The sequence below is a fragment of the Pholcus phalangioides genome, unplaced genomic scaffold, assembly GCF_987345545.1.
Source record: "Pholcus phalangioides strain wild (caught in Gottingen) unplaced genomic scaffold, Ppha-v1.0 ptg000039l_1, whole genome shotgun sequence".
Lineage (NCBI taxonomy): Eukaryota > Metazoa > Arthropoda > Arachnida > Araneae > Pholcidae > Pholcus > Pholcus phalangioides.
The window spans coordinates 3,179,649-3,196,601 of record NW_028301625.1 but is presented as its reverse complement, the minus strand read 5'-3'; the positions used below and the strand labels follow the sequence as shown (position 1 = coordinate 3,196,601).

Here is a 16,953-nt window from a genome sequence, read left to right as displayed (position 1 = left end):
TATTACATGGTTGGTTAGATGATGTTTGAGTGGATGTATCAGCTATGGGTTCGGTCTGAGTTGTTATAGATGCTTTCGTGACATTGTTAGTCTTATTAGCTGTTGATGGATTTGTTACCATATTAGAGTATGATGTACCAGCTATTGGAGTTTGGTTAGGGATTACACGACGGCGTGCTTCAATATATGAGATGTTATTGAGAACCTTGATCTTCTGGATCTCTTTTTCTTCATTCCATTTCGGACATTTCCTGTCAAATGCGGGGTGGTCGCCACCGCAATTGACGCACTTGAATGGTGAATTAGTGCAGCTGTCCGAAATGTGGTCCCTCTCACCGCACTTTGCGCAGGTGGGTTGACCACGGCACGCCATTCGTGAGTGACCGAATTTTTGGCAGTTGAAACATCTTACAGGGTTAGGTATGTATGGCCGGATATGGAGGTTATAGTAACCGATTTTGACATCTTTCGGCAATGTTGGGGATGAAAATGTCAGGATTATATTACGTGATGGAGCAAGATTGCCATCTTTGCGGCTCATGATATGTTTGGCAGATGTTACGCCTTGAGACGCTAGCTCCTGGGTTAGTTCATCTTCATCCATGTTAATTAAGTTAGGGTCTGAGATGACACCACGTGAATAATTCAGCGTGGGGTGGATTTTGATTGTTATGGGAATGTCCCCGAGAGATGTGAGCTTTTGAATGAGTTCGGCTTGTTTGGGAGTGTTAGTTTCGACGAGAAGGTCTCCTGAACGGAGAGCCTTCACTGATTTCAGAGTTCCAACTGCGCCATAGAGAGCTTTATCAATCAGGAATGGTGATACTTTTGACAGCTGTTTATTGATATCAGAGCTATGCAAGAAGAAGAATGAGACAGATGACAGATTTGAAGAAGCGGTTTCTGAGACAATTGTTTCACTAAGTGCAGTTCTTTGACGTTTTGGTGCATTTTTTGTTTTTCCCATATTTGAATGGGTATTGTTCCACTCTCACCCACCATGCCCACCATGGAGCCCTACGAGGGGACGCGCCCACGTAACCGGTGAAGGTTAGTAGCAACGTCAGGTTAGGTGAGAGCTATACACCACCAAAGCAGGCGAGCAGACGCGTTCAAGATCCAAGATCGTCGTGAAGCAGCACCAACAAACCTCAACGACGTCCGGCAGGCCCGGCCCCTCTACCTGCCCAGTAGTGTAACCCCTTCAGCCACCGAGGCGACCACAGCCGATTGACCTGGACGGGGCTAATCCAGGCCTCCCGTTTCGGCTGAATCCGAGGCCAAAGCTAGCGCATCAGGCTAACCAGGATCCCCATCTCCAGCCTTACGGGTCTCCACGCACGGCAAACACGCAGGTAGACAGCGTCCCGGATGGAGCATACGCAAGAAGCAATGCCCCATCCGGGAGGACCCCTCCCCGCCGGAGCGGGGCCCACAATGAGGGGTTGGACACTGAAGACAAACATGTACAGGACAAAACGAGACGCAAGACATGTACTGCAAGATGTGTAGAAATAAACATGTAATTTGGGCTATTGAAGGTGAAGTATATGAGCACACAAAGCGATGACAATGACGTGTGATAGATTTGGCGTTACCCAGAGTGCACCACGAGGAGGCCTATCACATTACACCCCCGCTGGAAAATAGCTAGTAAACTCGCCCAATGTAATTAAGCCTTTAGGAAAGAAAATATCTGTCCTCTGTAGTTTAATGGCAGATTAAGTCACTCTTTTGGTCATCCACATGCTTTCTCACACTGTAAGTCACTCTTTTGCTCACTCATGTGCTTGCAAACTCTCCAGGTAACTCACTGATCTCGGCAGAATCAGATTTATTTAGGGTTATACAAGTTTTGTCTTTCTTGGCCCCTCACAGGGGCGTAGCCAGAAATTTCGTTCGGGGGGGGGGGGGACCACTTTCATTTTGGGGGGGGGACCAAAGTGACAGAAAAATGGATTTGGCCATCTTTTTCCCTTTTTTCGGTCATTTTCTCACATTTCGGGGGAGGGGGACCAGACCCCCAAGTCCCCCCCCCTCGCTACGCCCTTGGCCCCTCATTCCTCAAATTCGCGACCCCTCTGAACTTGCCACCCCAGGCTATAGCACACTAAACCTTCCTGTAAATATACCACTGGCTAATACAAGTAAGAGTATAAATTGTATTTCATATCTTAATACTTTTTAGGGGTGGGTTGTATTCTTTATATACATATTTCTTCTTCGTGATTAAGTGTTGAGCATTTTATTTATTTATTTTTTTTTTGTACAATCTTTTACGTACTCCCTCTCAAAAATTTTGGAAATAATTATCGAAAGGCAATTGCTGAAATGAATAAATGAGAATAATGTATTGTCAGAAAACCAGCATGGATATAGGAAGGGGAAGCCATGTGTAACCAACCTCCTTTGCTTCTATAATCACATGACTAAGACTTTGGGAAAAGGCATCAATGTAGTTTATTTTGATTTCCAGTAGGGATTTGATCATATCCAACATGGTAAACTCTTAAAAGGATTTACATGCAATTAGATTGGGGGCAATTTTTTGAATTGTATAAAATCGCGGTTGAGAGATAGGTAACAACAGGTTATGCAGAATGGGGAATATTCCGATTGGATAGGTGTGAAGAGTGGAGTCCCCTCAAGGAAGTGTCCTTGGCTCATACCCTTTTCACTTTTTATGGATAAACTCTATTAGGGTATCGACAGGATTTTTAGCAAATTTGCAGATGAGGTGAAGCTAATCGGGGTAGTCTGGAATCCAAGTGATAGGGAGACGCTCCAGACAAACTTGAATATGATTGCAGCATGGGCTAATGAATGGAGGATGACCTTTAGTGTTGATAAATGCATGGTTTCTCATTTTGGTTCGAACAACGCATGTTTCACTTAGGAGTTGAATGGTATTACTATCCTGGATGAAATTAGGGTCACCGATTTGGAAATGCTCATCGACAAGCAGCTTAAGTTTTCTAAACGTTGTTCAGCGGTGGTAAAAATTAAAATATAATGCTTGGTTTCATTCTTAAAAATGTCCCTTTGTGTTCTTCTGAAGTCATTCTTCTGCTTTTCTGAGGCCTAGTTTGTTCTGGACTGGAGTATGCTGTAAGGTTTAGGAGGCCATACCTAGAAAGGGACATAGACTTGAGTGATGGTGTACAGAGAAGAGCTACATGTGCTCTTGTTGGCACACAAGGCTCAAGCTATGATGAAAAACTTGATTTCTTGAATATGTTTACATTGGAGGAATGCAGGTGACATGGGGGGGGGGGTATGATTGAAGTGTTCAAAATTTTCAACAGGATGGATAGAATGGACTAAAAGTACCATTTAGTGAGAGACAATTCCAAGCTTTGAAGTTGCAGGGAAATTTTCCCTAATAGGGTTGTTAATAAATGGAATAGCTTACCTCTGGGGGTCATGAATATGGTAGAAGAATAGGTAAGTCAAAGAACTGCAACATCATGTCAAAAAATAATGGTTCATATTTGATTCATATGATTTCTAATCAGAAAATCATACTTAGAAATAATACATTGGCATGATATGTTCACGTCCTCTCTCTAGGAAAATTCATATACAGCCCCTCAGACAAGACTTTGTGGAAAAAACCTGTTTTTATTCATCACACAAAAAGTTCATAGGATCATTGTTATCGCAAATCATTCATGGAAAAATTTTATAATGCCAAACAGTGATAGGGTTATTTTGGTATCACAAATCTGCACACACACAGTTTGTATAACAACAGTAGCAAAGGAGTGGTGTTTTGTATTTCTTCCATAGGCGGAGATAGACTTGGAAGTCTGGGGGGGGGGGCACGATGATGATGATGTCAATTCACATATACATATATATGTTACCGGCAAAGTATGAAATCCAGGCATTCTATAGAATGCCTAGGCATTCTATACAATGCCTGGTCGTTTCAGGCAAAGTATGAAATACCGGTTTTATTCTATACTTTGCCTAGGCATTCTATAGAATGACTAGTCATTCTATAGAATGCCTAAACACAATCCAGGCAAAGTATGAAATATCTTCTTCCAACAAATCTCTTTAGGGGCGGTATAAAATATTACATAAAATTAAAATTTCGCCGAATTTTCGTCATTTTTTCCCTGAAACGTTTCCCCTTTCGCTCTCGTGAAAAAGGATCTGTTGAGGGGCGGTATAAAATATTACAATTTCATCGAATTAAAATTTTACAGAATTTTCGTCATTTATTCCCGGAAACGTTTCCCTTTCGCTCTCGTGAAAAAGGATCTGTTGAGGGGCGGTATAAAATATTACAATTTCATCGAATTAAAATTTTACAGAATTTTCGTCATTTATTCCCGGAAACGTTTCCCTTTCGCTCTCGTGAAAAAGGATCTGTTGAGGGGCGGTATAAAATATTACAATTTCGTCGCATTAAAATTTTACAGAATTTTCGTCATTTATTCCCGGAAACGTTTCCCTTTCGCTCTCGTGAAAAAGGATCTGTTGAGGGGCGGTATAAAATATTACAATTTCATCGAATTAAAATTTTACAGAATTTTCGTCATCTATTCCCGGAAACGTTTCCCTTTCGCTCTCTTGAAAAAGGATCTGTTGAGGGGCGGTATAAAATATTACAATTTCATCGAATTAAAATTTTACATAATTTTCGTCATTTTTTCCCGGAAACGTTTCCCTTTCGCTCTCTTGAAAAAGGATCTGTTGAGGGGCGGTATAAAATATTACAATTTCATCGAATTAAAATTTTTCAGAATTTTCGTCATTTATTCCCGGAAACGTTTCCCCTTTCGCTCTCGTGAAAAAGGATCTGTTGAGGGGCGGTATAAAATATTACAATTTCATCGAATTAAAATTTTACAGAATTTTCGTCATTTATTCCCGGAAACGTTTCCCTTTCGCTCTCGTGAAAAAGGATCTGTTGAGGGGCGGTATAAAATATTACAATTTCATCGAATTAAAATTTTACAGAATTTTCGTCATCTATTCCCGGAAACGTTTCCCTTTCGCTCTCTTGAAAAAGGATCTGTTGAGGGGCGGTATAAAATATTACAATTTCATCGAATTAAAATTTTACATAATTTTCGTCATTTTTTCCCGGAAACGTTTCCCTTTCGCTCTCTTGAAAAAGGATCTGTTGAGGGGCGGTATAAAATATTACAATTTCATCGAATTAAAATTTTTCAGAATTTTCGTCATTTATTCCCGGAAACGTTTCCCTTTCGCTCTCGTGAAAAAGGATCTGTTGAGGGGCGGTATAAAATATTATAATTTTATCCAATTAAAATTTCACAGAATTTTCGCCATTTTTTCCCGGAAACGTTTCCCCTTTCGCTCTCATGAAAAAGGATCTGTTGAGGTTCGTAATTTTTTCCGAAAACATGCATTGGCCAGCGACGACTTCCATTCTTATTGGTGTATAATCGCACCATTTGATCCACGATGTCGACTCCTTATTTAATTTCGTTATTGTAGGCAACTGTTTCTGGGGTCTTTTTCACGTTTTCGTTGATAGTTACATCCAGGGGTGGTCTTAGGGCAGTGCGACCGGTGCAACTGCACCGGGCGCCAAATGAGAAGGGGCGCCGAAACGCGTTAAATATACATTACTAGAAAAAATATCTTTAAGATACGTATTTATAAAAAAATTGTAAAATATATATGAAAAAAATGACCGAGATGAATTTAAAAAAAAAAAACAACAAAACGAAGATTTGAGTGTATATAATATTAGTTATTTTTCGAAACGAAAATAATTGATGGGCAGTTGGGCAGGGCATAATATGGCCCCTTCCCCAGGTCCGTAGCGTGCTTTCTCGGGGGCAGTCTTTTCATGGAGTCTCCTTGAAATGGTTATGCTCAGAAAAAGGAGGAGTTACAAGCGCCCCCCCCCCCTCCATTCGGCTCGTTGCACTGCCCAAATTGCCTCAGAATAGTTACGGGCCTGCCCAAGTTGCAGGGCCCGGTGCTTTAGCTGGTGTTAGCCTGTCCCTTCCGTTTCTTGGTACTGGTTCTGAAAGGGGTAATTTCAAATGAAGTTCATGAGTTTCATAAATATGAAAAGAAATCGTACGGAAATATCACTAATTTAACCAGTTTTATTATCATCTTAGCCCGTACGTGATGCGTGCACTACACGAATTTTACCATAAAACTCAATTAACATAAGTATGAAGAAGATTGATCCTCCGTGATGAGTATCCTGCACAAATGTGTGACGTTTTGCTTCTTTAATGTTTTTAAATCTCTTAATTAAATCAAACAAGTTGAGTTTTTATGCTTGTTTACAAGTTAAATAACGGTGTGCCGGGGATGTGGGGGGGGGGTGTCACCACACAAAGAGTGTCTGATAATATGGTAGAATGAATCTGTCCCGTATGACTAGCAAAAATTGCCTCCTCTGGCACATCACTCTGAATTTACGCCTGGGGGGGGGGCGCGCTGACTACTTTTTTTTGCCCCGGGCGCCACTGGGCCTAAGACCGGCCCTGGTTACATCAGTATGAAGTGAACTCAGAACTAGAACATTTTTAATCTTTTTTCTATGATAAGATGTCAGTGTGATATCAGTTCCTGTTTTTGCAGTTGGAGGTACCTCACGACGGTCTTTTTGAAGGGTCCCAACCAAGCTTGTCCTTTTAAAAAATGCACATAATCTCAGTGATGTAAAATAATCATCTGTTGTTTTGTTTCGACGTTCTCCTAGATAAGGTTCGACTAATCGAATTACATGTTCATAGACAAGTTGATTTGCTGGTCTGGTGTTATCTGCCCCAGTGTAATCGAAACTGATTTTCTGTCCATTCAGAATATATTTGGAATCAACGCAGGCAAGAAGCCAGAATTTTATCCCAAATTTATCTGGCTTACTTGGGATATACTGTGTAAATGAACATCTTGTTTTTGAGGGTAGAAGTTGTTCGTCCGCAGTTAGATTGGGCCCTGGTTTGTAGCAAGTCGCACTGTATTCTATGAATGAATTCCATAGTGAACATGCAAGAGCAAATTGGTCAGTTTTTAATATTTCAGACCTTTCAGATAGAATCGCATGAATTTCAAAATTTCTTTGAAACGATCTCTTGTCATTGTTTGGGAAGAAAATGGGGGACCCTTAATCGACGACCACAATGAATTCAGTAGGAATTTTTTTTGCACCTCTTGCGTAGATAATGGATATCGTTGCATCCAGTTCAAGCAAAGAAACTGACCAAGAAGCTTCATTTGGATGACGATGGGCTTCAGCTTCTGTATATGTCGAATCATTTTATCACTGAAAATAAGACGTCACGGACTCAGAACACTTTCATTTATGTTTTTTTGAACGCATGAAATGTGGGGCCTTGATTTTCTCTCAATATATTCCTCGGCATCCTAAAGTTGAGGAAGGTTCTATGATTTTCCATATGTTCCCATCTGCTGCAGTTTCTTAGATCATTTCTGTGGCTTCAACGAGTTATAATGAGTCACACCACGGTCATTTTCTGCACACGAGATCTAATTAGACCGGGACCTACAATTTATTGCCAATTCCGAACGGCAAGCTTGTTTCTATGCTCATCATCGAGAAGTTGGTGCACTAACTCCTCAATGGGGGACTTCCTGCGGTCAAGTCGCCGTATCTGTTGTACCCCTGCGTCAGGAAAGTTTTCTGACAAAGACGAACCGGGTATCGAACTCGCGACACCTCTAAACATCCTTTGGTACTTTAGGCGAGTATCTTATCGACCTGGGCTACCGCGCCCGAGAAATAATTTTATATTGATTTAAATCTTCGTCATCAGAACCGCTACTTTCTTCACTACAGATCGACATAGGGTAGATCTATGCTCTTCTGCACTTTCATCATAACTGCTTCCAGAGTTTCTCTCATCTAATCTTTGCATCTCCTGGAGTATTTCTTCAGTAAATATACGTTTTCTCGTCATTTTAAACCAATGTTTCCCAAAGTGGGCAATATCGCCTCCTAGTGGGTGATAGAAAGGGCCAAGGGGGCGATAGAAGCCACGGGTATAACAGAGGATCCTATGGGTTCGCTTGAGTTGGGGGTGGGGGATGAGGGAAAAATTTATCTTAAAAAGGGGGCGGTGGAACAAAAAGTTTGGGAAACTATGTTCTAAACTAACTGTTTGAAAAGATCACATGCACTCAAATTTTCTACGTCCCAGAATAAACAATTTAACGGATAATATGGCAAGAATGCTTGACAAAAACCAAAAATGACACACCTGCTGACGACACTTGCAGATAAGAATGAGAGGAAAAGAAAGGTCACACACAAGGTCAAATGCAAAAAAGACTTTCAGAAGGATTATAACCTACTTAGAAATCAATTGTGACGACGATAGTAGTATTTACCGCATAATGTGCTAGAATATAAGGAAGGGTCACTATGACCCCCTCCGGTCTTTCTAGGTATATCCGCTCGTAGCTTCGTTGTTAAAAAAGATAACGAAAGGAAGCTTTGGTATACAATAAGAACATGCTAATTCAGGAAAAGTTCAGAAATTCCAGGTGGTTCGGTTTATTCTAAGCAGAGATATGTAAGCTTAAACAGCGTGCAAGGTCAAAAAGACCCCCGTTTCGTCTTTCTACTGTTAATATTTCATCATTGATAAATGGAACTTGCAAATGCGGATTATGCGATATCATTTTGTCTTGAAGTAACCGAAATTTTCATCTACGGATTTATGAACAAAAAATATAATGTAAAAGCGCCCGTTAACTCATCTATTCGAGGGAAAGTGACCGTGGTATTTCGGTCACGGAAAACAAATTGGTATACGTAGGTTTACCATATTTTATCGGTGGAAATACGGGAGATAGAGATCCTAAGTAAAGAATTGCTTATTGTTAGGCCGACCATATTTGCTCGAGAAAAATACGTGAAATTGGGATTCGAAATACGGGAAAATGCGGGACAATGTCAATTATCGCTAAGTGATGCCAAAAGTAAGCGAAGTCGTTAACTCGTGCTAAAATCCAGAAAATTCGCCAATCGCGAGAAATAAAGTGCCACTTCAAATTAAAGTGAATTAAAAAAAAACATGACAAATGTGTGAGATGAATATTCTTGTTTTTAGTCTCTTAATGAGGCTTTTTGAATCACGTGATATTTCCCTTTTTCTGGAGGGACATACATGGTAACCAATATGGCGACTTCCTGCGCAACTCATGAAAGACATAAATCAAAATTAAAGAAACGTCGAAATGAATTGTTTTTTTTTCCTTTTTGATGGGTGCTAGATGTTTCGAAAATTTTCTTGAAGCTCAAGTTATCAATTTGCCTGCTTTTGCTTCAAAAAATGCTTGATTAAAGCTGCGGAATTTCTTCAGTGTAATTTATGGACCCATACATATTAATTCTCATTTTTGTGCTTGAGAAGATATAAATCAATGTTATTGCATGAATATCTAACTCAAAAGTAGGTCCGGCTAATTATTTTATATTTACTTTCCTGTGCTTCATATTTCTAAGCGAACTGAATTTTTCGAAAATCGAGAATTCAGTTCAATTTTTAAAATTATTGATGAGACGGAAAATCCTACTAAATTTCCACATTTCTACGGTAAATTCGGCAATTTTAACATTGATTTCCATGGGAAAAACATGCTGTGCTTGTCCCTCCAAGTGATACTGATGATCATAGGCGTACGCAGAATTTTCTCGAGGGGGGATTTGAAATTTGTTTACCCTCTGAGGGAGTTTTACCTTTTTTCCTGTAAAATAATACTATAATCTTGGCTCGGAGGGGGGGGGGGTGGTGGTTAGAACCCCCCCCCCCCCCCTTGAGTACGCCAATGCTGATGATGATTATGATGTCTATTCCAAAATACGGGTAGTCGAAAATAGTCGAAAATACGGGACATTTTGAAAAACAAATTCGGGACAGTGAAAATAAAAGATAAATAGCAAAATATAGGCCTACTTAGCAAACGTTTTGTGGTGACCTTATGCATATGACACATATGTCACGCATTTCCTGGGACATTCCCGTATTTTCACTTTATTTTGGCTGTCCCGACTTTTTTGCAAGAATGCCGTGGTTTGTCGCGAATGTTCTACATTGTAGAATCTACAAAGCCTACTTTTAGATGCTTATAGTTTTATACTTTATTAAAATCAACTATTGAAATTATTTTTCAACGCATAAATTATATCACTATAATTGCAACTATGAATAAGAATATTCACCTCACATACGTCATGGTTTTTTTACTTTCTTGATAAAGTGATCCTCAAATATGTTCAAGAGATCCTGTATGATCTGTCCAGGGAATTTGTTAATGTTAATAAACATCCATGCCCGAGAGAATCGGGTTTGGAACCAACACTTCCACAGTAAAACGCTAGCTCCCAAACTACTCCACTGCAAGACGGCAAATACTAAACGTTGATTTAATTGTTTGCCCCTTCAAACGTTTTATTTCGTAATTTTACAATGTACTTCGTCGAATCCAGTTTTGTTCACTGCAATTCTCTCAGAGTAATGCTTTGTTTCCTGCAATTGGTGTTTTTTAGTGATTTCTGCAAAAGTTGGCAACTTTGTTTACATTCGGCGGCAGTTATGGCGATGATTGGCGATGTTCCGTATTTTACCCGTATTTGAAATCCTGAGTTCCGGTATTTTTCTCGAAGAAATTTGGTTAGCCTAAATGTGCAATAAAACTTAGTGACACGGTTTTTACAATCTACCAAAATTACGTGAATTCTTTGGATAGCAATGAAATCATTTACCTCAGCTTTGGGAGCTTACGTCAGTGGTGAAATAATTGACGTTATGTGTCTCATCAGGCCCCTAGCCAGAAATTTCATTCCAAGGCCAAGGGGGGAATCACTTTCATTTCGTGGGGAGGGACCAAAGTGATAGAAAACTGGTTCCAAAATTTTTTACGTCGCGGGGCACTTTTCAGAATTGTTATCATTGAGCAGTAATTTTGACAGCATTTACAGGTTGATGCCATGTATAAAATACAGTAATTATGATAAATCTGGTGATTATGCATAATCGCCGGTTATTATGCACAATAATTTCATCCGTTTTGATCAGTGATTATGCATAGTAATCGATATAAATCCGGCGATTATGCGTAATTACAGATTTATGCCGTTTTTTTACAGTAACATATTCCACGAAAAACGTCCAAAAGCGATAAAATGTTGTTGTCCGTATCCGATTTGAAATTCCAAAAAGAAATTAGCCGCTTAAATTCAGTTGGAATTTATTTTGACGAATGAATTTTAATTTGACGAAAATGTGACATTTTATATCGTCCATCCACAGATCCCTTGTCAAGAAAGCCAAAGGAAAAGTTTTCAGAAAAAAATTAAGAAAAATTATATTAAATTGTAATCGTATAAATTGAATATTTTATACCGCCCCTATAAACAGATCCCTTTTCCAGAGAGCCAGACGTTTCCCGGAAAAATCGAAGAAAACTGTGTGAAAATTTAATTTGACGACACCGTCCCTCAAGGGATTCCTTCTCAAGAGAGCTAAAGGAAAACGTTTGAAATTGAAAACTGTGCGAAATTTTAATTTGACGACACCGCCCTTCAAGGGATCCCTTCTCAAGAGAGCGAAACGGAAACGTTTCCGGGAAAAAATAACGAAAATTCTGTGAAATTTTAATGCGACGAAATTGTAATATTTTATACCGCCCCTCAACAGGTCCTTTTTCACGAGAGCGAAAGGGAAACGTTTCCGGGAATAAATGACGAAAATTCTGTGAAATTTTAATGCGACGAAATTGTAATATTTTATACCGCCCCTCAACAGATCCTTTTTCACGAGAGCGAAAGGGAAACTTTTCTGGGAATAAATGACGAAAATTCTGTGAAATTTTAATGCGACGAAATTGTAATATTTTATACCGCCCCTCAACAGATCCTTTTTCACGAGAGCGAAAGGGAAACTTTTCTGGGAATAAATGACGAAAATTCTGTGAAATTTTAATGCGACGAAATTGTAATATTTTATACCGCCCCTCAACAGATCCTTTTTCACGAGAGCGAAAGGGAAACTTTTCTGGGAATAAATGACGAAAATTCTGTGAAATTTTAATGCGACGAAATTGTAATATTTTATACCGCCCCTCAACAGATCCTTTTTCACGAGAGCGAAAGGGAAACGTTTCTGGGAATAAATGACGAAAATTCTGCGAAATTTTAATTTTATGTAATATTTTATACCGCCCCTAAAGAGATTTGTTGGAAGAAGATATTTCATACTTTGCCTGGATTGTGTTTAGGCATTCTATAGAATGACTAGTCATTCTATAGAATGCCTAGGCAAAGTATAGAATAAAACCGGTATTTCATACTTTGCCTGAAACGACCAGGCATTGTATAGAATGCCTAGGCATTATATAGAATGCCTGGATTTCATACTTTGCCGGTAACATATACATTAGATCAGTCAACTCTGGGGGGGGGGGGGTTGGGCAATGCCCCCACGCCCCCCGTATATCCACCCATGATTTCTTTCATACAACTTCCAGCATAATATCATGCCAAAAACATTAGATGAGTTAAAAAATTTGCACACTTACCAGTATCATCTTTGCTATAACAAGTTTTGTGGAGAGCTCCACTGTAAAATTCAAGGCCTATAATAGCAAATATTACAATGGCAAAAAGCACCAGCAGGCCAATTTGGAGAAGTGGTGCCATGGCCTTTATAATAGACTTGAGAACTACTTGAAGACCTAAAAGACAATGCAACATTGATTACTATAAGCTAAAAAGAAACTTTTACTTTTCATTGGAAGTATTTTCTGTACAAATTCTCTAAAAATTATAATTTTTGATTCTTACATTTAATTCATGAAAATCATATGAGAAAAGTAATTCCTTCTACTCAATGTTTACCTTTTTCCAACAAACTTCATAAAATAATAATAATAGTATCTATCACTCCGTGAAAGCATGATGGTGTGATTATCTGGTTTTGAGATGATGGATCATTTAATCATTTTTGTTGCACCATCATCATTTTCTACACAAGAGAGCGAATTAGACAAGGACCTACAGTTAATTGCCAATTCCGATAAGAAAGGATTATTCGTATATTATACCCTATTGTGTTGATCGATCTCGTCAATCGTAGGCAGATATTATGATTGACAGAGGTGAATGCTATGTGAATAACTCGTTCAGCATGACAAAAAGTCAGCCAACAGACTGCTCAAAATTACTTCATTTATGCTGTGTGTTCAGAATCAAAGTGATGAAGGATCAGATCTGGTGGCTCACTTGAATTTCAATGATTCCCCGAACAATGTTGAGAATGAAATTTCAAAACATTGGGGCATTATACTAAAAAACACTTGAAGCTAGAAATTTCATTTTCCGATTTGTGGAAATGGACAGTTCACTAGAAACTTGCAGCACCTTGACTAATACTGAAATTATTGCTGAATGTATGTGTCGACTTGAGTGACAAAAATATAGCAGAAGATGCTCCACAGGAATTAAAAAAAAGTAACAGTGAGATGCTTAACACATCCTGTAAAAATGGTACATAATTTTCTGAAGCAAGCTGAGAAGATAGGGCCAGAAATATTTGCAGCTCTATCTAGTATAGATGAGCCTCTGAATTTTCAGAGAGCAAAAAATATGCATCAATCTGAGCTTACGGATAATTTAAAATAAGGTATGTAAATAAAATTGAACAGAAAAAAAATTCAAACATATTTCAGAGTATTTGCATATAGTGCGATTGAACATTGATTGTGTAACTTGACCAATAATTTTTTTAGTATGTAGTAAAATATAGTACAGTATTTTTTAGTTTTTATCAATCAAATTTTTTGCTATTTTTGATGTGTTTTTCCTTTCTTACTAAAAAAACCTTCTACCCCAAAATTTTTTTTCAGTCCTGTCAGTTTTGAGATAGAGAGATACAATTCATTGAATAGTGGTAAAATTTTTTATGGACTGGATTGGTTCCTGCTTTTTTTTTTACCTTCTTAGTACTGCTATCAGCTGATTGTATGAAGCCATACTTGTTGACATAACCTGGTGTTTACATCTAACACAACTCATAAAATTCTTTGTTTTCTTCCAAACTGAGCACAACTCCGGTGTATTGCCATGGGGATTTACTACTGAATGAGTTGTGCTAGAAATGGTTCTTTGCTTTGAAGGTTAATGAAAAGAAAGAATGATGTCTCCAGTCAAAGGTGTGTCAATAATCCTGATTTATTTTGCTACATATGTGGTAAGTACACCCTGAAAATAGAACAGAAAAACCAGTCCTGATTTTTTAAAAAAGCTACCCTTGAGTATTTTGGCATTAGGCTTGGTGACCAACATGAAGTTTTGACTACACACATTGAGCATAAAACTTGTACAGAACACACAAGACAGTGGACTAATGGGAAAAAAAGGAGTCTAAAACTTGGTTTTCCAATGGTTTGGAGAGAACCCCAACTCTGATGACTGTTATTTTTGTATTTTGAATATTACTAGCATAAACCTAAATAACCGCAGCATGTGGACAAATCCTGATTTAGACTCTGCAATACCCATTGCTCAAGTAACCAAAATGAAAGAAGAATATGATACTATAGTTTTGGTCATGTAGAAGATTAGGTTTCACAAAAATCAATGGGAAATTTGTGTGGAATTAAAAATGGTTAACTTTCTCCTTGGTCAGCATGGAGGCTATGTGAAATACCCTTGCTTTTTTGTACCTATGGGATAACAGAGCCCAACCATACCACTGGATAAGAGAAAACTGGCCTATGAGAGAGAGAAAGAGAACATGGCTGTTGGAGAAATAAATTATTTCATTTGTGAACCCTTTGTCGGACGAGACAGAACCATCTTGCCTCCGCTGCATATGAAGCTGGGGTTAATGAAACAATTCATGAAAGTTCTTGATCAAGAGAACCCTTGCTTTGCATACATAAGACAAAAAATGCCTGGAATAAGTACAGAAAAACTTAAAGCTGGAATTTTTGATGGTCCTTAAATCAAAAAGCTCACAAACGATCCTCATTTCACGAATTCAAAGCGTAAAGTGAGGATCTCATTTGTTCATTACTTGCGCAGCTATTTCCTCCAGATTCTAGGCAATGCTAGTGAAAAATAAGGTGAATGATTTGCCATGATATAAAAACAATGGAGAACCAATACTAGGGCAGATGGGATACTCATATGATGGCAGATTACTGTTGGAATCTGGTAAGAGACTGTGTAAACAAAGTTCATTTGAGAATTTCAAACAAAAGAAGCTTTCGGAGTGAAACAAAAGAAGCTTTCGGAGTGAAACAAAAGAAACTTCTAGAGTGGAACAAAATAATTTTTTCTTTGGTTTTTATTTGATTCTTCTCATTTTTAATTTTAAATTAAGCTATTGTAGATTTACAGTAGTGTTGTGCTTTTTTTCAATTAATTAAAATGTTTTAAAAATTTCTTTAGAGATTTAAAAAAAAAATTTAATACCTATATTGTAAGCCTAGATTGATGTGTTAATGTAAATAACAATATACCATCATATCTCATAAACAAGAGCTGATGGGCAAAAACTAATGTCCTATTTGTTTTCAGCACATGAAATTCACATAAAATCAGTTAAAAAAACCCAGGCACCAAATTATCTGTTGCCCTATATTATTGATAATATACCTATCATTAAAAAATTATAATTATGGGTAAAAAAAATTTTTTCTGCTGCCTCCAAATATAATCAGCTTATTTATTTTAACAGACCAAAGCGTTTTCAAAACATTCAAAGCTTACTACATAGGATGTTCATTTGCACAGATTTTAGGAAGTGGAGACTTTTTATGGACCAATGTAATGGCATTAAGGGACAAACATCAGCGTCAAATCCTTCACATTTTATATGCCATATTGCATTGAATCACAGATAATTAACACTAGAACCGCGGAGTGGGTCAACTTGACCCAAATCCAACTTTGTTTTCATTTATCCCGAAAACGTAGACGCAGATGTTAAAAAAATTTTGTGACTTTCCATATTATATGAATATTAATTCACGAAAATTTTATTATCTTCACATTTCGTGTTTCAGAGCTATAAGCACTTATACCTAGAACTGCGGTTTGGGCCATTTTGATCCAACGCTTTTATTATTCTAATTTTATTATACATATTTTATATACATATATTTTTTATACATATTTATTATACATATATTTTTTATACATATTTATTATACATATATTTTTTATACATATTTATTATACATATATTTTTTATACATATTTATTATACATATATTTTTTATACATATTTATTATACATATATTTTTTTATACATATTTATTATACATTCTATTTTAAGCCATTTTACTATTCTATACAAAAAAAAAGGGGTGTAGAATTTTCTTGGAAGTGGTTACCCTTTCTAAAAAGTATTTTTAAATGAAGATAGTGAAGTATAAAGGTATTTCAAGGTCAAGGCCAATTCATTGTCAGAGCAGATTATCTTTTTTTTTCAATGGAGGAATGGCAAGTAGAGCTAAATATTTTTTTTCCTTTGTAAACTTGGATACCTGGAATTCTGAGGGGACTCAATAAAGATTTTGGGAGAGTAAAAGCTTAATTCTAAAAAAACGTGTAGTTGAAATTTCTGTAGGCAAACAATGTCACAGAAAAAGAATAAAATTCTGCCTTGTACCAAATATGTTTTGCACGGATTTCCAAACCTTGGGAAGTATCAGCGTCCAATGAATCTCTCTCTTTCAGAGCACATAGTGATGCAACTGATCAAGCCATTTGAGAACAAGGACAGAAATGCCTCAACTGACATCTTTTTCACTACACTGAAGCTGGCTCAAATGCTAAAAGCCAAATATACGAACTTAGTAGAGATGGTGAGATGAAATCAAAGAGCAGTATTATCTGATGAAATAAAGATAGTGAAACTACAGTTGTATGGAACAATGACAATTTATCAAGGAAAGAATGATATAAGTTTTTC

The 16,953-nt window shown here is 37.6% G+C and overlaps 1 protein-coding gene across 1 annotated transcript in view; it reads right to left on the bottom strand.

Annotated features, from left to right (window-relative positions):
• LOC149065463 (voltage-dependent calcium channel type A subunit alpha-1-like) overlaps nt 1-16,953 on the bottom strand; it is a 426,448-nt gene that overhangs the window by 351,077 nt on the left and 58,418 nt on the right. Inside the window, exon 4 of the mRNA XM_089253992.1 lies at nt 12,550-12,705. Within this exon, the coding sequence (XP_089110118.1) occupies nt 12,550-12,705 (156 nt within the window). The remainder of the gene's footprint in view (nt 1-12,549; nt 12,706-16,953) is intronic.